Consider the following 26,166-nt stretch of genomic DNA (forward strand, 5'->3'; position numbering starts at 1 on the left):
ACCAAAGTACGTTAATCTCTAGGACACAGAACGCGTCTCCTTCCTGAGCAGAATGACGGCTGCGTGGTCCCATGGTGTTTATACTTACGTACTATTGTTTGTACAGATGAATGTGGTACCTTCAGGCATTTGGAAATTGCTCCCAAGGATGAACCAGACTTGTGGAGGTCCACAAAAAAAAAATCTGATGTCTTGGCTGATTTCTTTTGATTTCCCCTTGATGTCAAGAAAAGAGGCACTGAGTTTGAAGGTAGGCCTTGAAATACATCCACAGGTACACCTCCAATTGACTCAAATGTAGTCAATTAGCCTATCAGAAGCTTCTAAAGCCATCACATCATTTTCTGAAATTTTCCAAGCTGTTTAAACGCACAGTCAACCTAGTGTATGTAAACATCTGACCCACTGGAATTGTGATACAGATATTTATAAGTGAAATAATGTCTCTGTAAACAATTGTTGGAAAAATTACTTGTGTCATGCACAAAGTAGAGGTCCTAACCGACTTGCCAAAACTATAGTTTATTAACAAGACATTTGTGGAATGGTTGAAAACGAGTTTGAATGACTTCAACCTAAGTTTATGTAAACTTCCGACTTCAAGTGTATATTTATATATATATATATATATATATACACACACACACACACACACACACACACACACACATACACAAACACTCAAAAGTTTAACAACACATTCTCATTCAAGTTGTTATTTTTACTATTTTAATAGTGAAGACATCAAAACAATGAAATAACACATGAAATCATGTACAGTCGTGGCCAAAAGTTTTGAGAATGACACAAATATTAATTTTCACAAAGTTTGCTGATTCAGTGTATTTAGATATTTTTGTCAGTTGTTACTATAGAATACTGAAGCATAATTACAAGCATTTCTGTCACGACTTCTGCTGAAGTTGTTTCCTCTCCTTGTTCGGGCGGTGTTCGGTGGTCGGCGTCGCCGGTCTTCTAGCCATCATAGATCCACTTTTCATTTTCCATTTGTTTTGTCTTGTATTCACACACACACCTGGTTTCAATTCCATCATTACATGTTGTGTATAGAAACCTCTGTTCCCCCCCATGTCCTTGTCCGGAATTGTTTATTGTAGGGCTTGTGCACATTATGCTGGTGTGTAACGGGTTTTGTTTACCCATTGATTTATTGTTCAGTTAACTGTGGTTTTATTTATTAACCTGTTATGGCTAGGGGGCAGTATTTTCACGGCTGGATAAAAAACGTACCCGATTTAATCTGATTACTACTCCTGCCCAGTAACTAGAATATGCATATAATTATTGGCTTTGGATAGAAAACACTCCAAAGTTTCTAAAACTGTTTGAATGGTGTCTGTGAGTATAACAGAACTCAAATGGCAGGTCAAAACCTGAGAGATTCCTTTACAGGAAGTGGCCTGTCTGACCATTTATTGTCTTTCTTTGACATCTCATTCCATTACAAAGGATCTCTGCGGTAACGTGACACTTCCCACGGCTCCAATAGGCTCTCAGAGCCCGGGAAAAACCTGAATGTCGTCATTCCAGCCCCAGGCTGAAACACATTATCACCTTTCTCAAGTGGCCGATCAAGGGACTGTGGGCTTAGGCGCGTGCACTGGCCGCCCCCGTGTTTGTGATTTTTCCTCTGTTTACCGAAAAGGAGATTCCCGGTCGGAATATTATCGCTTTTTTACGAGATAAATTACATAAAAATGGATTATAAACAGCGGTTGACATGCTTCGAAGTACGGTAATGGAATATTTAGAATTTTTTTGTCACGAATTGCGCCATGCCCGCGACCCTGATTTACCATTTCGGATAGTTTCTGGAACGCACGAACAAAACGCCGCTATTTGGATATAACGATGGATTATTTTGGACCAAACCAACATTTGTTATTGAAGTAGCAGTCCTGGGAGTGCATTCTGACGAAGACAACAAAAGGTAATCAAACTTTTGTAATAGTAAATCTGATTTTGGTGAAGGCTAAACTTGCCGGGTGTCTAAATAGCTAGCCCGTGATGGCTGGGCTATGTACTTAGAATATTGCAAAATGTGCTTTCACCAAAAAGCTATTTTAAAATCGGACATATCGAGTGCATAGAGGAGTTCTGTATCTATAATTCTTAAAATAATTGTTATGCTTTTTGTGAACGTTTATCGTGAGTAATTTAGTAAATTGTTAGTAAATTCCCCAGAAGTTTGCAGGGGGTATGCTAGTTCTGAACGTCACATGCTAATGTAAAAAGCAGTTTTTTGATATAAATATGAATTTGATTGAACAAAACATGCATGTATTGTATAACATAATGTCCTAGGTGTGTCATCTGATGAAGATCATCAAAGGTTAGTGCTGCATTTAGCTGTCTTCTGGGTTTTTGTGACATTATATGCTAGCTTGAAAAATGGGTGTCTGATTATTTCTGGCTGGGTACTCTGCTGACATAATCTAATGTTTTGCTTTCGCTGTAAAGCCTTTTTGAAATCGGACAGTGTGGTTAGATAAAGGAGAGTCTTGTCTTTAAAATGCTGTGAAATAGTCATATGTTTGAAAAATTGAAGTTTTTGTATTTTTGAGGAATTTGTAATTCGCGCCACGCCTATCATTGGATATTGGAGCAGGTGTTCCGCTAGCGGAACGTCTAGATGTAAGAGGTTAAACTGCGCCGTTGTAAATCTGTTTTTTCTCTCCTGCGCCTGACTTCTCTGCAGCCAGTACGCACCCCCTACAGAATTCCGGACCAAACTTATGGAGTCAGCAGGAGCAGGTACCCCGGGTATAGGGGTGGAGGAGCATGTCCGGGAGCATGCAGCAATGCTCCACCATCTTGGCACCGCCATAGACCGCGTTGTCCAGACAATGGACCGCTGGGAGATACAGGAAGTTCTCCCAGCACCTCCACCAGCACAACCAGGGTCTCCATTATGCGCCCCTCCTTCTCCTGGTCCCAGTGGGATTCGTCTCTCCCTTCCCCAGGAATACGATGGGACGGCTGCGAACTGCCAGGGGTTCCTGTTGCAGCTGGACTTATACATGGCAACCGTCCACCCGGCTCCTTTGGGCCGTGAGAGGGTGTCCGCTCTCGTATCGTGCCTCACCGGGAAAGCCCTGGAGTGGGCCAACGCCGTGTGGAGAGAGGGAGATGCGGCATTGGACCAGTTTGAGGAGTTCACCCGCTGCTTCTGGGCAGTCTTCAATCACCCTCCCAAGGGTAGAGCGGCAGGTGAACGCCTCTTCCATTTGAGGCAGGGGACGAGGAGCGCCCAGGAGTTGGCCCTGGAGTTTCGGACCCTGGCTGCCGGCACGGGATGGAACGACAGGGCCCTGATTGACCATTATCTCTGTAGTCAGCGCGAGGACGTCCGTCGGGAGTTGGCCTGCAGAGACACCATCCTCACGTTCGACCAGCTGGTGGACTTGTCCATCTGGCTGGATAACCTGCTAGCTACCCGCAGACGTTCAGATCGGGGTCTGTTGGTTCCATCCCCTCGCACCCCCTCTCTGATACCCATGGAGCTGGGAGGGGCGGTGCGCAGGGAGACTGGAGGGGTTTCCAGCTCGTGCACCATCTGTGGCTGCAGAGGTCACACTGCCAGTCGGTGCCGGGTTGGTTCCTCTGGGTATCGAGGCAGCAGGCAGGGCACTCTGGCGTCACCCCAGGTGAACCGGCACCATTCTCACCCAGAGCACTCTGTTGCACATATGTTTGTGTATGTCACTTTTCGTGAGTTTTCCCCGCATTCCCAGCATAAGGCGCTCGTCGAATCAGGCGCGGCTGGGAATTTTATAGATAGATCGTTCGCCCATAGTTTAGGGATCCCCATTGTTCCAGTGGCTGTGCCCTTCCTCGTTCACGACTTAGATAGTCAACCATTAGGGTCAGGGTTGATTAGGGAGGCCACTGCTCCTCTGGGCATGGTGACGCAGGGGGTCACAAAGAGAATTAGTCTCTTCCTTATTGACTCTCCTGCGTTTCCCCTGGTGCTAGGCCTACCCTGGTTAGCTTGTCATGACCCCGCTGTTTCTTGGCCATAGAGGGCTCTCACGGGGTGGTTGCGAGAGTGCTCGGGGAGGTGTTCAGGGGTTTCCGTTGGTGCTACTACGGTTGAAAGTCCAGACCAGGTCTCCACCGTGCGCATTCCCCCTGAATATGCAGATTTGGCTCTCGCCTTCTTCAAAAAGAAGGCGACTCAATTACCACCCCATCGACGGGGCGATTGTGCGATAAATCTCCTGGTAGACGCTGCACTTCCCAGGAGTCACGTGTATCCCCTCTCACAGGCGGAGACGGAGGCTATGGAAACATATGTCTCCGAATCCCTGCGTCAGTGGTACATTCGGTCCTTCACTTCACCCGCCTCCTCGAGTTTCTTTTTTGTGAAGAAGGACGGAGGTCTGCGCAAAGTGTATTGACTATCGGGGTCTGAACCAGATCCCTGTGAGTTATAGTTTACCCGCTACCGCTCATAGCCACAGCTATTGAGTCAATGCACGGGGCGCGCTTCTTCACCAAACTAGATCTCAGGAGCGCTTACAACCTGGTGCGTATCCGGGAGGGAGACGAGTGGAAGACACCACCTCAGTACCACCTCAGGGCACTATGAGTACCTCGTCATGCCGTATGGGTTGATGAATGCGCCATCAGTCTTCCAAGCCTTTGTTGACGAGATTTTCTGGGACCTGCACAGGCAGGGTGTAGTGGTGTATATTGATGACATTCTGATATACTCCGCTACACTCGCCGAGCATGTGTCCCTGGTGCGCAGGGTGCTTGGTTGCATGTTGGGGCATGACCTGTACGTCAAGGCTGAGAAATGCCTGTTCTTCCAGCAGTCCGTCTCCTTCCTAGGGTATCGCATTTCCACCTCAGGGGTGGAGATGGAGAGTGACGACATTTCAGCTGTGCGTAATTGGCCGACTCCCACCAACGGTAAAGGAGGTGCAGCGGTTCTTAGGGTTTGCCAACTACTACCGGAGGTTTATCAAGGGTTTTGGTCAGGTAATGGCTCCCATTACCTCACTGCTGAAGGGGGGCCCGGTACGTTTGCAGTGGTCAGCTGAGGCGGACAGAGCTTTTAGTCACCTGAGGGCTCTGTTGACCTCGGCTCCCGTGCTGGCCCATCCGGATCCCTCTTTGGCGTTCATAGTGTAGGTGGACGCGTCCGAGGCTGGGATAGGAGCTGTGCTCTCTCAGCGCTCGGGTACGCCACCGAAGCTCTGCCCCTGTGCCTTCTTCTCGAAGAAGCTCAGCTCGGCGGAGCGAAACTATGACGTGGGGGACCGGGAGCTGTTGGCTGTTGGCTGTCGTCAAGGCCTTGAAGGCGGGGAGACATTGGCTTGAGGGGGCTAAACACCCTTTTCTCATCTGGACTGACCACTGCAATCTGGAGTACATCCGGGCAGTGAGGAGACTGAACCCTCGCCAGACAAGGTGGGCCATGTTTTTCACCCGTTTTGTGTTCACCCTTTCCTACAGGCCAGGCTCCCAGAACGTGAAGACAGACGCATTGTTCTGGCTGTATGACACAGAGGAGCGGCCCATGGATCCCACTCCCATACTCCCCGCCTCCTGCCTGGTGGTTCCGGTAGTGTGGGAGCTGGACGCGGACATTGAGCAGGTGTTACGTGCAGAGCAAGCTCCCGTCCAGTGTCCTGCTGGGCGTCTGTACGTCCCGTCTGCTGTTCGTGACCGGTTGATCTATTGGGCCCACACGTCACCCTCCTCTGGTCATCCTGGGATCGGTCGGACAGTGCGCTGTTTGAGCGGGAGGTACTGGTGGCCTACCTTGGCTAAGGACGTGAGGGTTTATGTTTCCTCCTACTCGGTGTGCGCCCAGTGTAAGGCTCCTAGGCACCTGCCCAGAAGGAAGCTACACCCCTTACCCAACGGCCTGTCATCTCCTCCCTCTGCCCGGTCTCCCTACAGCCTTATAGACTGCGGAGGCCTTGTTTACGCACGTCTTCCGGCACTACGGGGTGTCTGAGGATATAGTGTCTGATCGAGGTCCCCAGTTCACGTCTAGGGTCTGGAAGGCGTTCATGGAACATCTGGGGGTCTCGATCAGCCTTCCTTCAGGGTTTCACCCCGAGAGTAATGGGCAGGTGGAGAGAGTAAACCAGGATGTGGGCAGGTTTCTGTGGTCCTATTGCCAGGACCAGCCGGGGGAGTGGGCGGCATTCGTGCCCTGGGCCGAGATGGCATAGAACTCATTTCGCCACTCCTCCACTAACCTCTCCCCCTTCCAGTGCATACTGGGATACCAGCCGGTTCCGGCTCCTTGGCATCAGAGTCAGACCGAGGCTCCTGCGGTGGACGACTGGTTCAGGCACGCGGAGGACACATGGAAAGCTGCCCGTGTTCACCTTCAGCGGGCCATGCTGCGCCAAAAAGAGAACGCAGACCGTCACCGCAGTGAGGCCCCGGTGTTCACACCGGGTCTGGCTCTCGACCCGAAACCTGCCCCTCCGCCTATCCTGCCGGAAGCTGGGTCCGCGGTTTGTGGGGCCATTTCAAGTCCTGAGGAGAGTGAACGAGGTTTGTTATAGGTTACAACTCCCCCCCGATTACCGTATTAACCCCTCGTTCCATGTGTCTCTCCTCAGGCCGGTGGTGGCTGGTCCGCTCCAGGAGTCTGAGGTGCGGGAGGTTCCTCTGCCCCCTCTGGACATTGAGGGGGCCCCGGCGTACTCCGTTCGTTCCATACTGGATTCGTTGCGTCAGGCGAGGAGCCTTCAGTATCTCGTGGAGTGGGAGGGGTACGGTTCAGAGGAAAGGTGCTGGGTTCCGGTTGAGGACCCTTCAATGCTGCAGGAATTCCACCGCCTTCGTCCGGATCGCCCTGCACTTCGCCCTCCGGGTCGCCCCCGAGGCCGGTGTCAGCGCACTGCTGGAGCCGCACGTCAAGGGGGGGTACTGTCACGACTTCTACCGAAGTCGGTTCCTCTCCTTGTTCGGGCAGTGTTCGGCGGTCGGTGTGGCCAGTCTTCTAGCCATCATTGATCCACTTTTCATTTTCCATTTGTTTTGTATTGTATTCACACACACACCTGATTTCAATTTCATCATTACATGTTGTGTATTTAACCCTCTGTTCCCCCCATGTCCTTGTCTGGAATTGTTTATTGTAGTGCTTGTGCACGTTATGCTGGTGTGTAACGGGTTTTGTTTACCCATTGATTTATTGTTCTGTTAACGGTGGTTTTATTTATTAAACTGCGCCGTTGTAAATCAGTTTTTGCTCTCCTGCGCCTGACTTCTCTGCCTCCAGAACGCACACCCTACAATTTCATAAGTGTCAAAGGCTTTTATTGACAATTACATGAAGTTGATGCCTAGTCAATATTTGCAGTGTTGACCCTTCTTTTTCAAGACCTCTGCAATCCTCCCTGCAATCCTCCCAATTAATTTCTGGGCCACATCCTGACTGATGGCAGCCCATTCTTGCATAATCAATACTTGGAGTTTGCCAGAATTTGTGGGTTTTTGTTTGTCCACCCGCCTCTTGAGGATTGACCACAAGTTCTCAATGGGATTAAGGTCTGGGGAGTTTCCTGGCCATGGACCCAAAATATCGATGTTTTGTTCCCCGAGCCACTTAGTTATCACTTTTGCAAGGTGCTCCATCATGCTGGAAAAGGTATTGTTCATCACCAAACTGTTCCTGGATGGTTTGGAGAAGTTGCTCTCGGAGGATGTGTTGGTACCATTCTTTATTCATGGCTGTGTTCTTAGGCAAAATTGTGAGTGAGCCCTCTCCCTTTGCTGAGAATCAACCCCACACATGAATGTTTTCAAGATGCTTTACTGTTGGCATGACACAGGACTGATGGTAGCGCTCACCTTATCTTCTCCAGACAAGCTTTTTTCCGAATGCCCCAAACAATCAGAAAGGGGATTCATCAGAGAAAATGACTTTACCTCAGTCCTCAGCAGTCCAATCCCTGTACCTTTTGCAGAAAATCAGTCTGTCCCTGATGTTTTTCCTGGAGAGAAGAGGCTTCTTTGCTGCCCTTCTTGTCACCAGGCCATCCTCCAAAAGACTTCGCCTCACTGTGCGTGAAGATGCACTCACACCTGCCTGCTGCCATTCCTGAGCAAGCTCTGTACTGGTGGTGCCCCAATCCCACAGCTGAATCAACTTTAAGAGACGCCTTCTTCACAACAATTGAACCGCTCTCCTTGAAGTTCTTGATGAATGGTTGATTCAGGTGCAATCGTACAAACTGAGGCTGCAGACTTTGTGAAAATTTATATTTGTGTCATTCTCAACTTTTGGCCACGACTGTAGTAACCAAAAAAAGTGTTAAACTAATCAAAATATATTCTATATTTGAGATTCTTCAAATATCCACCCTTTGCCTGGATGACAGTTTTGCATTGTCTTGGCATTTTCTCAACCAGCTTCATGGAGGTAGTAACCTGGAATGCATTTAAATTAACAGGTGTGCCTTCTTAAAAGTTCATTTGTGGAATTTATTTCCTTAATGCGTTTGAACAATTGTGTTGTGATAAGGTGGGGGGGTATACAGAAGATAGCCCTATTTGGTAAAAGACCAAGTCCATATTATGGCAAGAACAGCTCAAAAAAGCAAAGAAACTACAGTCCATCATTACTTTAAGACATGAAGGTCAGTCAATACGAAAAAATGTCAGTGCAGTCGCAAAAACATCAGGCGCTATGATGAAACTGGCTCTCATAAGGACCGCCACAGGAATGGAAGACCCAGAGTTACCTCTACTACAGAGGATAATTTCATTAGAGTTACTAGCCTCAGAAATTGCAGCCCAAATAAATGCTTCACAGAGTTCTAGTAACAGACATCTCAACATGAATTGTTCAGAGGAGACTGTGTGAATGAAGCCTTCATGGTCGAATTGCTGCAAAGAAACCACTACTAAAAGGACATAAATAAGAAGAGACTTGTTTGGGCCAAGAAATACAAGCAAGAAAGGTGGAACTTTGTCCTTTGGTCTGGAGTCCAAATTGTTGATTTTTGGTTCCAACCGCCGTGTCTTTGTGAGACGAGGTGTGGGTGAACGGATGATCTCCGCATGTGTATTTCCCACTGTAAAGCATGGAGGAGAAGATGTTATGGTGTGGGTGTACCTTGCTGGTGACACTGATTTATTTCGAATTCAAGGCACACTTAACCAGCATGGCTACCACAGCATTCTGCAGCGATACGCCATCCCATCTGGTTTTGGCTTAGTGGGACTATCATTTGTTTTTCAACAGGACAATGACCCAGCACACCTCCAGGCTGTGTAAGAACTATTTTACCAAGAAGGAGAGTGATGGAGTGCTGCATCAGATGACCTGGCCTCCACAGTCACCCAGCCTCAACCAAATTGAGATGGTTTGGGATGAGTCGGACCGCAGAGTTAAGGAAAAGCAGCTAACAAGTGCTCAGCATATGTGGGAACTCCAAGACTGTTGGAAAAGCATTCCAGGTGAAGCGATCACGTTTGAAGGTAAGACCCATTGCAGCTGGAAACAGGAAACTGTCAATTGCGTTGAAAGGGACAGACCAAGGCGCAGTGCTCATCTTCTTTTAATTATGTAATAAAGTGAACACTTAAACAAAAATAACAAACCGACAATCAACAGTCCCGTAAGGCACACAGGCTATACAGAAAACAACCACCCACAACCCACAGGCAAAAACAGGCTGCCTAAGTATGGCTTCCAATCAGAGACAACTAACGACACCTGCCTCTGATTGGAAACCATACTCGGCCACACAAAGAAAAACGAACATAGAGAATGAAAACTAGAACATATCCCCTGGAAACAAACAAACCCCAAAACACACAAAAACAACACCCCCTGCCACGCCCTGACCAACTACAATGACAAATGACCCTTTTTACTGGTCAGGACGTGACAGAAACTTTGCAGCTGCACCCTGGACGTAGGCCGAGGCCAACCCACCATCGCTCTCACCTTCCCGGGATCCATCTGGACACTCCCAGCAACGATGATGTAACCCAGAAAGGGGATGGTGGAGCGTTGGAACTCGCACTTTTCTGCCTTCACAAACAGCTGATTCTCCAGAAAGCGTTGAATAACCTGTCTGACATGGAGCACGTGTTCTTGGGGGGAGCGGAAGAAGACGAGGATGTCATCAATGTAGACGAAGACAAACCGGTTCAACATGTCGCTGAGAACATAATTTACCAGCGCCTGGAACTCTCATAGTGGCCGCTGGCCGTGTTGAAGGCAGTCTTCCACTCGTCCCCCTCTTGTACCCGCACCAATTGGTAGGCATTCCGTAGATCCAGCTTGGAAAAAACAGCGCCCCTCTGGAGGGGCTCGAAGGCTGAGGAAATGAGTGGTAGCAGGTAACTGTTCTTCACAGTAATGTCATTGAGTCTCCGGTAGTCAATGCATGGGCACAGGGTCTTTTCCCTTTTCTCCATGAAGAAGTACCCTGCGCCGGTGGGAGAGGAAGCGGGTTTGGATAAATACTGTTGCTAGGGAGTCCCCAATGTAAGTCTCCATAGCCTTGGTCTCTGGTCCCGACAGAGAGTACAGCCGTCCCCGGGGCAGCGTGGTGCTCGGGAGAAGGTCAATCCCACAGTCATAGGGTCGGTGCAGAAGAAGCGAAGTGGCCCGGGCCTTGCTGAACACCTCCCGGAGGTCCTGGTACTCCGTGGGAATGGTGGAGAGGTCCGGGGCACCTTCCGAGCCCCCAGGAAAATGTCCCAGGGCAGGCTGCGCTGACTTCAGACAATGTGCGTGGCAGAACGGACTCAAGCCCATGATGGCACCAGTAGACCAGTTGATGAGGGGATTGTGTCATTGGAGCCAGGAGCATCCCAAAACTATTGGAATCTGAGAAGACTTGATGAGCAGAAATTGCATCTTGTCGCTGTGATTCCCTGTCACCTGTAGGTGGATGGGAATGGTATTATGCGTGACCTGGCCTTTAGAGTGTCCGTCCAGCGCTCTAACATCCATGGGAATGGAGAGGGGCTGAGTGGGGATGTTCAGCTCGGAAGCCAGGATAGCGTCCAGAAAGCTCTCATCGGCCACAGAGTCAATGAGGACCCGGAAAGATTTGGACTGGTCTCCACACAGCAGAATGGCATGAAAAGGGTTGCGAGCAAGGCAAGCCCAACTCTGCCTAGTTGCCTAGGCTCGGGATGCGGTCGAATCGGCCGTCTTCGGCAACTCCCGGGGTAGGTCGGTTAGCCTCGGGTTCTCTCGGCAACGAGACTGTCGGGGACTTCCAGGATGACTCGGAGGTTCAAAATCTTTCTCCCTCCATCATTCCCATAATTGCCCATCGATTCGGACAGTCAAAGCGATGAGGGAATCGAGATTCGTAGGCACCTCTCGAGCAGCAAGCTCGTCCTTGACCTCCTCAGAGACGCCCTGCAGAAACATATCGAACAGCGCTTCCTGGTTCCAACCACTCTCCGCTGCCAATGTGCGAAAATCCACCGCATAATCAGCCACACTACGGGAGTCATGCCGAAGCTGAATTAACCTCTCTCCCGGAAAACGGGGAATCAAAAACTTTATTTTCTTCTCCCACGAACCCCTCCTGACATATGGCCGGCTGTTGTTCCCATACAGCAGTAGCCCAGGTGGAGGCCTCTCGGACAACAGCGTGATGAGGTAGGCTATCTTGGAGCGGTCTGAGGGGAAGGAGGAGGGCTGAAGCTTGAAAATGAGGGCACACTGAGCTAGAGACCCCCGACAGGTGCTCGGCTCTCCATTAAAAGCGTTCCGGAGGAGGTAAGGGGGGCTCCCGAGAAGGTGGAGTGACCGATGAGATGGTGCTACTCTCAGCTGAGTTACTGAGGGGCTGTGGGGTTACCGCCGTAGTAGGCTGCCTCCCATACAACCCGTGGAATTTCCCCAGGATCATGTCCAACGCCCTGTCATGGCGTTCAGACAGCATTTGGACCCCCTCCATTAGGCCACGAAGCAATTCATACTGCCTATCGATGGTGGCTCCTTGGGAGGAGATGGCGTTGCGCAGCTGGCCCGGGGCTATTGGGTCAGTCATGGCCAGTTCGTACTATCACGTTTGAAGGTAAGACCCAGGTGCAAACAATGTCGAAGTAACAAAAGTTTATTAATTCGAACACGAGCAGGAAAAGGTACAGGATGACAGGCAGGATCAGAGTCAGGTCAGGCAGAGGTTGGTAATCCAGAGTAGCGGGGCAACGGTACAGGATAGCAGACAGGGTCAGGGCAGGCAGAAAGGTCAAAACCGGGAAACCTAGAAAACAGGCACTATAGACAGGACAGGAGCAAGGGGGAAAACTCTGGTAGGTATGAATGAATAAAACTAACCGGCAATAGAAAAACAGAGAACACAGGTATAAATACACAGGGGATATTAGGGAAGATGGGCGACACCTGGAGGGGGAGTGGAGACAAGCACAAAGACAGGTGAAAGATCAGGGTGTGACAGAAGCTGGTTGAGAAAATGCCAAGAGTGTGCAAAGCTGTCATCAAGGCAAAGGGTGGCTGTTTGAAGAATCTCAAATATAAAATATATTTTGATTTGTTTAACACTTTTGGTTACTACATGATTCCATATGTGTTATTTCATAGTTTTGATGTCTTCACTATTATTTTTACAATGTAGAACATAGTAAAAATGAAGAAAAAAAACCTTGAATGAGTACGTGTTCTAAAACTTTTAACCGGTAGTGTATATGAGAGAGCGAGAGAGAGCGAGAGAGAGCAAGTGAACGAGAGAGCTTTTAGAAATACATTTTCCTTTATTATTTCCCCTAACCCTACCACCCCTCCCCTAATTGGAGTAAACTAATGGACAACACCACTTAGGTTTCTACTTCCAACTTATACAGTACATAATGTACACATTTTATGGACACAATGAATTTTAAAATAGTCATATTTTGTTTGTTTTTAATCCCATCCTTCAGCTACCCTCAACCCCACCCATCTATCTCTGAAGACCATTAAGTTTAATTTCTATTTGCCATATATTTCTAACTGTGCTGTTTTACAAAAGTTCTGAACCTATATACATTTTTCCAACACAGTATATTTTACATGAGTTATCTTGTTTTTAATCGAGGAGTTTTTAACTGTAGTGAGATTTCATACCTCCATGGTCTGCTTTCGGACAAGGAACGAGTCCACAAAGCCTCTACACATCTGAGGGTTGAGAGTCTCCTTCAGGCCCCTCACCAGCTCCCCCATCTCCTTCATGTTGTTCTCAATGTTCTTCAACAAAAGCTTCCTGCTTTTCAGCCAAGGGCCCAGCCAGGGGAACATGTTGTACAACTATCTCCCCATAAACAAAAAGTAAAGCATGAATTACTCTCTATTATTCCAGTAGCCTAGTACAAATTTGAATAATTATTTAAAATGTTCCTGGTTTAGTCAAGTGTGACCAGTTTTCCATTATTCTCTGAGTGAGAAACAAATTAAACATAATGTACCTGTATTGAAACAGAGCCACAAATTCGGAGGTTGTCATTGGCTCGTTTTACAGTGGCTTTGAACTTGGGGTCAGAGTATTCAAACCTGCTGCCGTACATAATGTTGGAGATTATGTTGGAGACAGCATAATTCAATGGCTGGGTTGTGTCGAATGCTTTACCTGTTACAAAGGACATCAGAAATTGAATTAGCAAACCTAAGGGAAAAAAATTCTGTAACCAGTTTTTTGGTTTTCAAATCAGAACTACAAATTCTTACCCTTATGATTTTCAAACACTTCAATCAGGTAGTGAATTTCCTCTAAGATTTTCTCTTCAATCCCTTTCTTGCCCATCCCAAAGTCTCTAAGGTTTGTCAGGGCAAAGCGCCTCATCTCTTTCCATGATTCGCCATTGCCAAACAGAATACCTACCAGTATTGAAAAGTAATATTGTGCAGGTGTCAGGAATTAATCATGTAAGGAGAAAATAACAAATTTGTCAAATATTTGGGGCTATTGTTCCAGCACCACATATGCTTGCTTGGCAGAATATTGTCTAGAATGCAACAGTTAATCAGATTACAACTTTCACATATCCTACATTACCATGTCCATTGGTGAAGTCATAGAACACAGGAAGTATGCCCCTGTCCCCAAACTCCTCTGCATGGTTGACCAGCGCCTGGTTGACCGTGTTGTATCCTGCCAGGATGACCACTTTTGTGGGTCCAAAGTGAACCATGAAAACAGACCCATATTTCTTAGACAGCTGTGGAACATAAAATACGACTAAATGCATGGTTTATTAAAGGTCCCGGACAGTGAAAATCATGTTGATCATCAAATTGGATGATAATTGGATGTAACTAGTTCATAGTAGGTTGAGCCAAGTATGAAAAGATTACTGTAGCTGGTATATTGACAAAGTTGATCATAAAGTTACTGGTCCCTTCCCTCATGTCAAACACTTGGATTAATGAGGCAGGCATTACTTCTGGCTTTATGCCATGTCACATAAAGCCAAAGACATTATACACCAATGGTAGACTCTTATAATCTTAAGTAACTTAAATATGTAACACCTTAAAACCATCACATGTACGCATCATACGGTTTTGTTTACAAACCATAACATAGCTTAAGTGGAACTTGGCAGAACTAAACTGGTAACTAAGCCCTTTTCATCTGCGTTGTGGCTTTTAGCTAGCAAGCTACTTACCAGAATTCCACATGTCAGTGTTAATTTTAACTACACTGATTTCCAAATGAGGACATCTAACCACATTGGCTGCACTGAAAGTTATGATCATGTCACGGGAGTGCAGTGCACATTTCGAGCGAAGTTGCTTTATCAATTGAGGAGAACATTCAATGGGTCTTGTCAGGATGCTACTCCTGAAGACACATGCTGTACCATCATTGACAGTGGATCTTTCAAGTGCTGTCCATAATGTAGTTTATGCGGTTGCTGTAACTGTTTTGACTTGTGAATGGTATATTTTCTATAACACACCTGATAGGGATGGAAGAACAAAAACCATATAGACTAAGCCCCCTGCATTGAGACTGAGAACTGCCAACATACAGCTGACATGAAGGAATGTTGTCCACAAAAGGAGTATAGTAAGGAGTGCAACTTGGGTTTAAGTAGTGAGGGGGACACAACATTTAAAAAAAATGTAATTGAAAAGGTACAATGTGCACATAGGTTAGGTTACTATGGTGACCATAGGTTAGGCTACTATGGTGAGCGAGCGTTGCGCCTTTTCATTTTCAATAAGTATCGATTACCCATTTGTCTCTGCCTGCAAATTGTTCTCCTAAAGAGGTAGACTGTAACCTATAGGACTATGCAAAACGTAGCAAGTGTAGCTGTCATTGTTGCTGCTTCCAATTCAGTAGCCATACCTGCGAGATCAGGTGCCCATGTGGTATCAATCAAATAGAGTAGGCTGTAGCCGGTGATTGTCACACAAGTAAATGTAGGTCTCATGTTAATGGTGGTTAATTAACATAAACACATTTAGCATCTCCTGGATTCCACACAGCCCATAAGCCACTGATGCAGACCTTTGGAACATCTACATTTTAAGAAGTCTAATAAATCCATGTAATATAGCCTACACCTTCACAATAAATCCATTATTTATTTTAGACAGGTCTAAAGAAGCGTGATATGAAGAAAATGTAGTCTATTTCAGAAGAACAGAATAGCATACTCTGAGTTGTCCTTATGTTAGGTACTGATATGGCTATGCCATATGGCTGTGGGCTGCACTAGTTCATTTAGCAGACAAGATTTGCTTAGAATTCCATGGCATTATTTTATAATATGTTATAGTATGACGAATACAACTGAACAAAGCTGAATATAAAACATTTTCTCCAAACGATTTGAGGTAGTGCACACATGGATATTCTGTGTTGAGCGGTTAACAAAGAAATAGGTACTCCTATATGCTTAATTTAGATGTTCTTTAGTTGTTCTACAAAACGTTGGGCTATGTGTTTTGATTTTTAATACACTAAGGCTGCATGATGAGACTGATGATTTGAAAAAAGGTGCTTGAAAGGCATGAGCTCTGCTTTGTACACACTTCATTAGGCTCTCATTCACAATTTGACAAGCACTTGATAATGCCTTGAATTTCACAGCAGCATCCCCTTTGTGGCCATAATGCACCCTAAAAAAATCCATGCCTTTGTTGTGCCCTTCCGAGTGCTTGCATGCCCTCCGTCACGTGATCGGGTCTTTCTCACAGGTTACAAGTGAAGACAGACATCGGGGACGCAACTGCGCGGGTCCTTATCCAATTACGAGGTGCATATTGAAGATGTTGGAAGAACTGTCAACATTTACTTTTCGTCAGCCAACAAGATAAGTAGGCCTAACGAACGGCAAAAGCACTAGCCTATGTCAATCTACTCTCCCCCATAGTATAAAAGTCAACCTATTCTATGCGAGAAATAAATATTCCGGACAGTTGTGGGATGCAATAGATCCCAAATTAATACAACCACTAACAAACATTTTTTTTACGCAATGTGGCTGACGCAACAGATCAGAACATTTAGCTTAAAATGTTAAACCATTAGGCTATTTCTTCACATTATAAGCACAGCAATGCTGTGCCTCCTTCACTCACGCTGCCAAACATACCCTCGTAAAACGGACTATTCTACTGGTCCTCGACTTCGGCGATGTCATTTACAAAATAACCTCCAACACTCTACTCAGCAAACTGGATGCAGCCTATCACAGTGCCATCCGTTTTGTCACCAAAGCCCCATATACCACCCACCACTGCGTCGCCAGACCCACTGGCTCCAGGTCATCTATAAGTCTTTGCTAGGTAAAGCTCCACCTTATCTCAGCTCACTGGTCACCATAACAACACCCACCCGTAGCATGTGCTCCAGCAGGTATATCTCACTGGTGATCCCCAAAGCCAACACCCACTTTCACCGTCTTTCCTTCCAGTTCTCTGCTGCGAATGACTGGAACGAATTGCAAAAATCGCTGAAGTTGGGGACTTAAATCTCCTTCCCTAACTTAAGCATCAGCTATCTGAGCAGCTTACCAATCGCTGCAGCTGTACATAGCCCATCTGTAAATAGCCCACCCAACTACCTACCTCATCCCCACATTGTTTTAATTTACTTTTTTGCTCTTTTGCACACCAGTATTTCTACTTGCACATCATCATCTGCACATCTATCACTTCAGTGTTAATTTGCTAAATTGTAATTGCTTCGCTACTATGGCCTATTTATTGCCTTACCTCCTTACTCCATTTGGACACACTGTATATAGATTTTTCTATTGTATCATTGACTGTACTTTTGTTTATCCGATGTGTAACTGTGTTGTTGTTTGTGTTGCACTGCTTTGCTTCATCTTGGCCGGGTCGCAGTTGTAAATGAGAACCTGTTCTCAACTGACCTACCTGGTGAAATAAAAGGTAAATAAAAAAAAATGTATAAAACAAAATGCGCTCATGGCAGCAGGCTATAAGCGGGAATGTTCCATTAGCGGGAAAACACCATTATCAAAAGTGACCGCAAATGCGATTATGCATGTCATGCTTTTATTATATATTTGAGAGAATGATCCTCCCCAAACTTCAAACATACGCGCTGCTTATGTATGCCAGTTAGGCTCTACACCCGTTGTAAAGTGGATTAATGTGCTTAAAATTTAAGAAGTTATTTTGCAACTTTAGTTGTGATACCAAACGTATCAAAACATATAGGCCTATGGGCTCGGCTACATGAGGTGTGCAACTATGATTCGAAAAAGTCGCACAAAAAGGCTGTTTCTTATGTTGGGCATCATTCACAAGTGATAATACATAACTCACAAGTGATAGGCTAATATTGTCACCTATCAGACTCTTCTTGATTTAATATTGTCTTTAGATATACTAAATATTATGTATGTTATAAATTTGTTATGATTTAGAATGGACCATTATCATACACCTGTCTCGAAACAAGCGGCAGCGGAGAAAATACATTTCATCTATGCACTTAGAGCTGATGGAGAGCGCTTTTCCCATGATTCATTTTCATGCCAGCCAGGTAGTCTATACTCCTGTTGTAAAGATTAGCAATGTGCTTAATATTGGGTCGTGGCCATCTTTATATGCATTTATTTTTTTATCTGTAACCCTCTGAGAAATAAATAAACTCAATAAAAAGTTTATCACAAAGAAAAACATTACAGGCTACATAGATTGGCTCCTGGATCTCCTCCTCAACGATGTCACCCTTGATCCAACGCCGCATGTGGGGAAGTTGTGCAAGCTGTCCATCCCAGGACCCCTGTCTGCCCAGTGTGTGAGGCCTGACAAGTAGGCCATAGCTGGATTTGTCTCCCTGCTCTTATGTATGCGGAGTGCCTGGATACAGCCGTTAGCCGCGGTACAGTGGGGGGGGGGGAGTATTTGATCCCCTGCTGATTTTGTACGTTTGCCCACTGACAAAGAAAGGATCAGTCTATAATTTTAATGGTAGGTTTATTTGAACATTGAGAGACAGAATAACAACAAAAAATATCCAGAAAAACGCATGTCAAAAATGTTATAAATTGATTTGCATTTTAATGAGGGAAATAAGTATTTGACCCCCTCTCAATCAGAAAGATTTCTGGCTCCCAGGTGTCTTTTAAACAGGTAACGAGCTGAGATTAGGAGCACACTCTTAAAGGGAGTGCTCCTAACCGCAGCTTGTTACCTGTATAAAAGACACATGTCTTCAGAAGCAATCAATCAATCAGATTCCAAACTCTCCACCATGGCCAAGACCAAAGAGCTCTCCAAGGATGTCAGGGACAAGATTGTAGACCTACACAAGGCTGGAATGGGCTACAAGACCATCGCCAAGCAGCTTGGTGAGAAGGTGACAACATTTGGTGCGATTATTCGCAAATGGAAGAAACACAAAAGAACTGTCAATATCCCTCGGCCTGGGGCTCCATGCAAGATCTCACCTCGTGGAGTTGCAATGATCATGAGAACGGTGAGGAATCCGCCCAGAACTACACGGGAGGATCTTGTCAATGATCTCAAGGCAGCTGGGACCATAGTCACCAAGAAAACAATTGATAACACACTACGCCGTGAAGGACTGAAATCCTGCAGCGCCCGCATGGTCCCCCTGCTCAAGAATACATATACATGCCCATCTGAAGTTTGCCAATGAACTTCTGAATGACTCAGAGGACAACTGGTGAAAGTGTTGTGGTCAGATGAGACCAAAATGGAGCTCTTTGACATCAACTCAACTCGCCGTGTTTGAAGGAGGAGGAATGCTGCCTATGACCCCAAGAACACCATCTCCACCGTCAAACATGGAGGTGGAAACATTATGCTTTGGGGGTGTTTTTCTGCTAAGGGGACAGGACAACTTCACCGCATCAAAGGGACGATGGACGGGGCCATGTACCGTCAAATCTTGGGTGAGAACCTCCTTCCTTCAGCCATGGCATTGAAAATGGGTCATGGATGGGTATTCCAGCATGACAATGACCCTAAACACACAGCGAAGGCAACAAAGGAGTGGCTCAAGAAGAAGCACATTAAGGTCCTGGAGTGGCCTAGCCAGTCTCCAGACATTAATCCCATAGAAAATCTCTGGAGGGAGCTGAAGGTTCGAGTTGCCAAACGTCAGCCTCGAAACCTTAATGACTTCGAGAAGATCTGCAAAGAGGAGTGGGACAAAATCCCTCCTGAGATGTGTGCAAACCTGGTGGCCAACTACAAGAAACGTCTGACCTCTGTGATTGCCAACAAGGGTTTTGCCACCAAGTACTAAGTCATGTTTTGCAGAGGGGTCAAATACTTATTTCCCTCATTAAAATGCAAATCATTTTATAACATTTTAGACATGCGCTTTTCTGGATTTTTGTTGTTGTTATTCTGTCTCTCACTGTTCAAATAAACCTACTATTAAAATTATAGTCTGATAATTTCTTTGTAAGTGGGCAAACGTACAAAATCAGCAGGGGATCAAATACTTTTTTCCCCCACTGTATATTGGCCATATACCACAAACCCCCGGGGTGCCTTATTGCTTTTATAAACTGGTTACCAACTTAATTAGAACAGTAAAAAGTAATATTGTCATACCCGTGGTACATGGTCTGATATACCACAGCTTTCAGCCAAATCAGCAGTCAAGGCTCGAACCAGGTTTAGAATTGGAAATAAATCCCCTTTGTGCATAAATCCCCTTTGTGCATAACTATGGATAAATCTTACAGGAGAGTTTGAGTGATGAAAGTTGGCCAGAGGATCTTGAAATCTCTAAGAAAGAATGTTAGGCTATTTTCTGGCAATTGTGCTGTTACTATGTGCCAAATGTTAAGACTACAAACTGTTAAATGGCCCATTTGCGAGATTGACTTGTCAATTCAGTAGGCATAGGCTCCAGACTAAAATCTGGGTTTATGGTTGTAATTCAATTTTGCCATGGTTTGCTTAGATAAAGGCAGGAAACCTATGATGGGCCTACATCTCATTTCCGTCTACAGTAGCCTAGACAAGATGCAGTGTCAAGTGTGCTCCCTCTCTGCTCATTATCCCTCACACTTGTCACCATCGTCACGCGCCCACGGGCAATTTTTCTATAAATTGGTTTTCCAGGACTAGCTAGGCTACACAAGGGGCACACATTAATTTGTAATGACTCCAGTGATATCGTCATTTCCACATTTTTATTGTATCAAAATGGTAGCCTACAATGGCATATACATGAATAGGCTACTTGATGTCCAACAGAGGCAAGTGTTTCATTCTCCATATTTATTGTCAGTAGAATAGGACATGGGAGAGATGACACATTTTGTTTGAACTGCAGATTGCCCCTTTAACTAAGCTCTCAAAGCATCTAGAAGTTATTCAAAATAAATTAACCAAACAGAGACTGTGGAGATCAGTGTGACTTAAAAAAATGCAGGTGCTACGAAAAGCCCTGTGAAGTAAACAATGCATGAAATGTAAATATAAAAACTTGAACTAAAGGTTGTTGGAACAGGTTCTTTAATAAATAAAGTATAATTCTATGTTGACACATATCTTCTGGAGTGATATTGTTGCAATATAAGTTGGATTGAAGTATGTGTGAGCTATTTTGGTGAGTTGTTTGGTCTGTGACAAGAAAACTATTAAGATAGGGGTAGAAACACACAAAAAAACAATCCCTTTAAGCATTTATGACATACGATTTTCAAGCCAAATTCCTCTATTATGTGAGTGAATGCACGGCGGTCATCATTTTACCTGTATTATTTGACAACACTTGGCATTTAAAAAAACTGAAATGGAACATTAACGGAGGAACATTCTCTGAAAACATTCATAAACCCAGAGCGAGTGTGGTAAGTAGGGCCACATCAAAAATAAAAACATTTTAGAGGGCTCCTGTGTTGACAAAAACTATTGCTAACTGGTTGAAACACTACGTACTCAACATATATTATTAATATGTTGATTTGACAATACATGCCTATTGAAACTAACTGGAAGTTTCAAACCTGCTAAAATAAACATTTTGAAAATATTTAGCCAATGTCACATATCATATCAACAACCATAACATAGTTTAATCTCAGGACTTCCTCTCACCTCACAGAGGGTGCGGTAGGGCCTCTTGAGATCCAGCTGAAGCATGTTACCAAGCAGGGGCAGAGGCCTGGGTCCTGGAGGCGCCTTCCCCTGTTCCTCAGAGTTGGAACCAGAGGAGAGGCGGTAAAGGGCCAGCAGAAACAGCAGAGCCCCCAGCAGTGTCACTGTGCTCGATGTCTGGAGAAGACATTCTATAAGGGACATCTTCAAACAGCTCTTACACCTACACCTGGTTAATAAGAGTGACTGCTCATTGATCTGCCTACCAATGGGGGCTCAAAATGTATATAGCAAGGGACAGCCTCAGGGGAGGGCTAAACATTCTGGATTTATTGGTGCAATTTTAGTTTTATCATTAACTAGAATGTCCTGATCTCTGTGAATGTGTACAAATAATTATTTACAGACCATTGATGTTTGACTGTGTTACCCACTATCTTTTGAATGTCATTTAGCAATTGTTAGATACATATTTACATTTCCACTATTTTTTCATAAATGCACACATTTTGGGGAGTCTCACATTTGACACTTTATTGAGAAAAAGTCCCTTTTTGGTTATCAACAAACAACATGAAACTAAACCAACATCATGAAAAAGTATAGTCATGGGGAGAAGGAACAGGTGAAGCAGGGTACTGATAAACCCTCGTAGTAGAAATAAGATCCTTGGAGACCTTACCACAGACTTGAATAGTGTTCTGTTCAACATTTGAGTTTGATTTCTGTTCATTTCTTGGAAAAGGTACCACAGTTAAACAGTAACACATTTGAGTTATTTAACACTGATGTAGAGATTTCAGAACTTCACATAAAAAAACTTACATTTTTCTGCTAACTAAAAGTAGACTAGAGTTACATGTTGACTTTAGACAATTCAGGCTTAATGACCCTAAGTCCCAAAAAGTCCTGATGTTACAATTAACCCCAAAAGCAGGGTTAGTTGTAACGGTATATGGGACAGTTGCAACAACAAAAAATAGCGTAACATTTTTTTTTGTATATGTATATATATTTATTTGTTAATCTTTATATACTGTATGTATCCATATTGTCTATGAGTTTCTAGTGGATAGACCATATGTCTCAAGAGAAAATAGGCTGAATAATGAAAAAGAATCGAATCAACAATTACATAATATGCAATTAACTATTGACTATTTTTTTTTTCATTTGTAAATCATTATTATAACAAATAAAATCTAAAGTTCAGTTTATATAGCAATGGGGTGAATGAAAAAAGTTGTATATGTATTAGGTTGTTAAGATCCTAGATTACATGTAAAAAAAAAAAAACTAAATTCTGAACTAAATCAAAATATCTATTTGTATTATAACCTCTGAAGAACATCTCTACAACTCAGAAGTATTATTAAAAATGTGTAAGAAATTGAAATACATAATATATGTAACACATCTCAATATTCACAAGAGACATATTCTAAACTTTTAAACAAAATTGGAAACTCTTTACACATACTTATGCTACTTTCACATAACAAAATACAAATGTCAGTGTAAGTGTATGCATCCTTAGATGCTGTGGGGAATGTGTTATATCGTGTATATGTTCCCCCTATAGATATTCCTTAACATCTTATATACTAGTACATTAGTAGTACATAACAGTGTAATACTATAGTACGTACCTGTCTTGACATCCTCGTTTGAAACTTTAAAGCTTCTTGTTTATTGTCAGAACGAGCCTTCTGGATATGTGTTGTACTGTATATAAAACATCAGTGACTCTGAGTCACCAAAGGTTCTTGTTCTCTACAGTTTAACATAAAGAATATTTCCCTCCCCTCTAAAAATATAATTTTCGATTATAAACATGTAAATAAAAAAGGAATACTAAAACAGCCAATGTATTGTCATGTCATATACATCATAACCCGATGGGGGTCGAAATTGTTGTTCAAATGTTGCAAATACATTTTTTTGTACCTAGATATTGTGTTATATGTCAGAATGTCTAATAAACAATTATATTGTATACATTGACAGTATTGTTTTGTCAGAACAGTATAAATATAAAGTTTTACCTGCACCTGAATTCAAACGATACAGTCGTGTACTCTATTGCCCGCCCTGCTGATCATGCTCTATCTGAACTACAGTATATTTTCATTATTTTGCAGAAAACCTTTATTGCCCTTAAATGATTATTGAATACGTGTAAAACTAAGCCAGGGTACTCGTCCTACCCTGGCTTTCCTCCGTCAACGCTTCTGGTGGCCCACCATGGTTCCTGATGTCTCGGCCTTCGTCGCCGCATGCATGGTGTGCGCTCAAAGCAAGACTCTGCGTCAAGCTCCGTCTGGCCTCCTACAGCCACTCCCTGTCCCTCATTTCCCCTGGTCCCGTATTTCCCTGGATTTTGTCACTGGGCTTCCTCCGTCAGATGGCAACACCACCATCCTGACGTGGTTTACAGATTCTCAGAGGCCTCCCATTTCATCCCTCTTCCTAAGTTACCTTCAGCCAAGGAGATGGCCAGCTTATGGTGCAGCGTGTCTTCCGAATCCATGGACTCCTGGTTGACATTGTCTCACACCGGGGTCCTCAGTTTTCATCATGATTTTGGAAGGAGTTCTGCACCCTTATCGGGTCGTCAGCCAGCCTGTCCTCTGGGTTTCATCCCCAATCCAACGGCCAGTCGGAGAGAGCCAATGGAGACGGCACTCCAGTGTCTTGTTGCCAGTAACCCCACCACCTCGAGTCAGCAACTGGTCTGGGTGGAATATGCCAGGAACACTCTCCCCTGCTCGGCTACTGGACTATCCCTCTTCGAATGCTCCATGGGGTATCAGCCCCGCTCTTCCCAGAGCAAGAAGTTGAGGTCAACATACCTTCAGCCCAGATGTTCGTCCACCGCTGTCGGCGTACCTGGAAAAGAGCCCAACGTACACAATATTGGAGATTACATTAGAGACAGCATAATTCATTGGCTGGGTTGTGTCAAATGCTTTACCTGTCACAAAGCCCAACAGAAAGAGAATTAGCAAAACTAAGAAAATGTATATATTTGTCATCTTATTTGGGGTTTTCAAAAATCGGAACTTCAAATTTTTACCCTCTTGTTTTTTCAAACAATTGAATAAGGTAGCGAATTTCCTCTTCACTTCCTGTCTTTCCCATGCCAAAGTCTAAGGTTCGCCACGGCAAAGCATCTCATCTCTTTCCATGAGTCTCCATTGGCAAACAGAATACCTGAAGAAAAGTCACATTGTGCAGGTGTCAGGAATTAATCATGTTATATCTTTGTCAAATATTTGGGGCTGGAGTTACAGCACTAAGTATGCCTGCTTGACAGACCATTGTGTAGAATGCAACAGTTAACCGGATTACAAGTTTGGACATGGTAATGTTGGATAAGTCATCAGTGAAATGTTAGAACACATGCGGCATTCCCCGGTCCCCAAACTCCTGCTTGACCGTCTTGTGTCCTGCCAAAACAACCACTTTCTTGGGTCCAAAGTGAACCATAGATGGAGCCATATTTCTTGGATAGGTGGAGGGATAAAGCATACAGATAAAGTCTACCCATAGATACTGGTGTACCGGACAGCTGCACAATAAAAAATCACAGTAAATTGAACTCTTATTGAAGAAAATGTAACTCTGCCACAGATAACATTTGGTCCCAGTCTAAAGAGAGTAAAACCTACTCTGGTCATTTTTTTCAGAGTTGTATATACTCAATTTATTGTTGATATTTAACTCTGCATTATTGCATTGCACTCTGTACACTATTAATTGAAAATATCTCTGTTACTTTGTTGTTCAGTATTGTAAAGTTTATTATTTAGAGTAATGTTGACTCACAGTATAATCACAAGAGTTAATTAAACTTTATTTAGTCAAAGAACTCTATTTCGGGGTTTATAGGGTGCCATTTGTGTTGTAAAATCTAATTTACGTATTTCTTAATGTGTCGTATTGGTTGTGAAATTGGTGGCTTGGTTGTGAAATCCAATCTCTACTGGTATCCATTTAAGAGAAATCATTTCCAGCAATTTTCCATTACCCACAATTTACATTCCGAATGCAAGTCAGCCTTCTCTGTAAAGGTTGCAATAAATCCAACCACTTACAGATTAGATTAGGAAAATGCTACATATCATTGTGTAGCATAAGATAAAAAACAATCAATGTACAGGACCAGTCAAAAGTTTGGACACACCTACTCATGCAAGGGTTTTCCTTATTTTTACTTTGTAGAATAACAGTGAAGACATCAATACTATAAAATAGCACATATGGAATCATGTAGTAACCAAAAAAGTGTCAAACAAATCAAAATATATTTTCGATTTTAGATTCTTCAAAGTAGCCACCCTTTGCCTTGATGATGACTTAGCACACTCAACCAGCTTCAACTGGAATGCTTTTCCAACAGTCTTGAAGGAGCTCCCACATATGCTGAGCACTTGTTGGCTACTTTTCCTTCACTCTGCGGTCCAACTCATCCCAAACCATCTCAGTTGGGTAGAGGTCGGGTGACTGTGGAGGCCAGCTCATCTGATGCAGCACTCAATCACTCCTTCTTGGTCAAATAGCTCATACACAGCCTGGAGGTGTGTTTTGGGTCATTGTCCTGTTGAAAAACAAATGAT

The 26,166-nt window shown here is 44.3% G+C and overlaps 1 protein-coding gene and 1 long non-coding RNA gene across 3 annotated transcripts in view; both read right to left on the bottom strand.

Annotated features, from left to right (window-relative positions):
• LOC106601851 (cytochrome P450 2K1) overlaps positions 1-21,827 on the bottom strand; it is a 33,672-nt gene extending 11,845 nt beyond the window's left edge. Inside the window, exons 1-5 of one of the 2 annotated variants that reach the window (XM_014194263.2) lie at positions 21,548-21,827; positions 14,028-14,190; positions 13,700-13,849; positions 13,441-13,601; positions 13,103-13,282 (exon numbers count right to left, since the gene is read on the bottom strand). In XM_014194263.2, the coding sequence (XP_014049738.1) occupies positions 13,103-13,282; positions 13,441-13,601; positions 13,700-13,849; positions 14,028-14,190; positions 21,548-21,751 (858 nt within the window). In that variant the 5' untranslated portion in view covers positions 21,752-21,827. The remainder of the gene's footprint in view (positions 1-13,102; positions 13,283-13,440; positions 13,602-13,699; positions 13,850-14,027; positions 14,191-21,547) is intronic. The other variant, XM_014194264.2, reaches the window with a different exon arrangement.
• A 232-nt stretch (positions 21,828-22,059) lies between these two features.
• Positions 22,060-25,747, bottom strand: LOC123741733 (uncharacterized). The gene is made up of 2 exons (XR_006769258.1): positions 24,624-25,747; positions 22,060-24,436 (listed from the first exon to the last, which is right to left on the bottom strand). It is a non-coding gene; the product is annotated as an uncharacterized lncRNA (long non-coding RNA).
• Positions 25,748-26,166: the final 419 nt, after the last annotated feature.

This window comes from Salmo salar, chromosome ssa03, assembly GCF_905237065.1.
Source record: "Salmo salar chromosome ssa03, Ssal_v3.1, whole genome shotgun sequence".
NCBI classification, from domain to species: domain Eukaryota; kingdom Metazoa; phylum Chordata; class Actinopteri; order Salmoniformes; family Salmonidae; genus Salmo; species Salmo salar.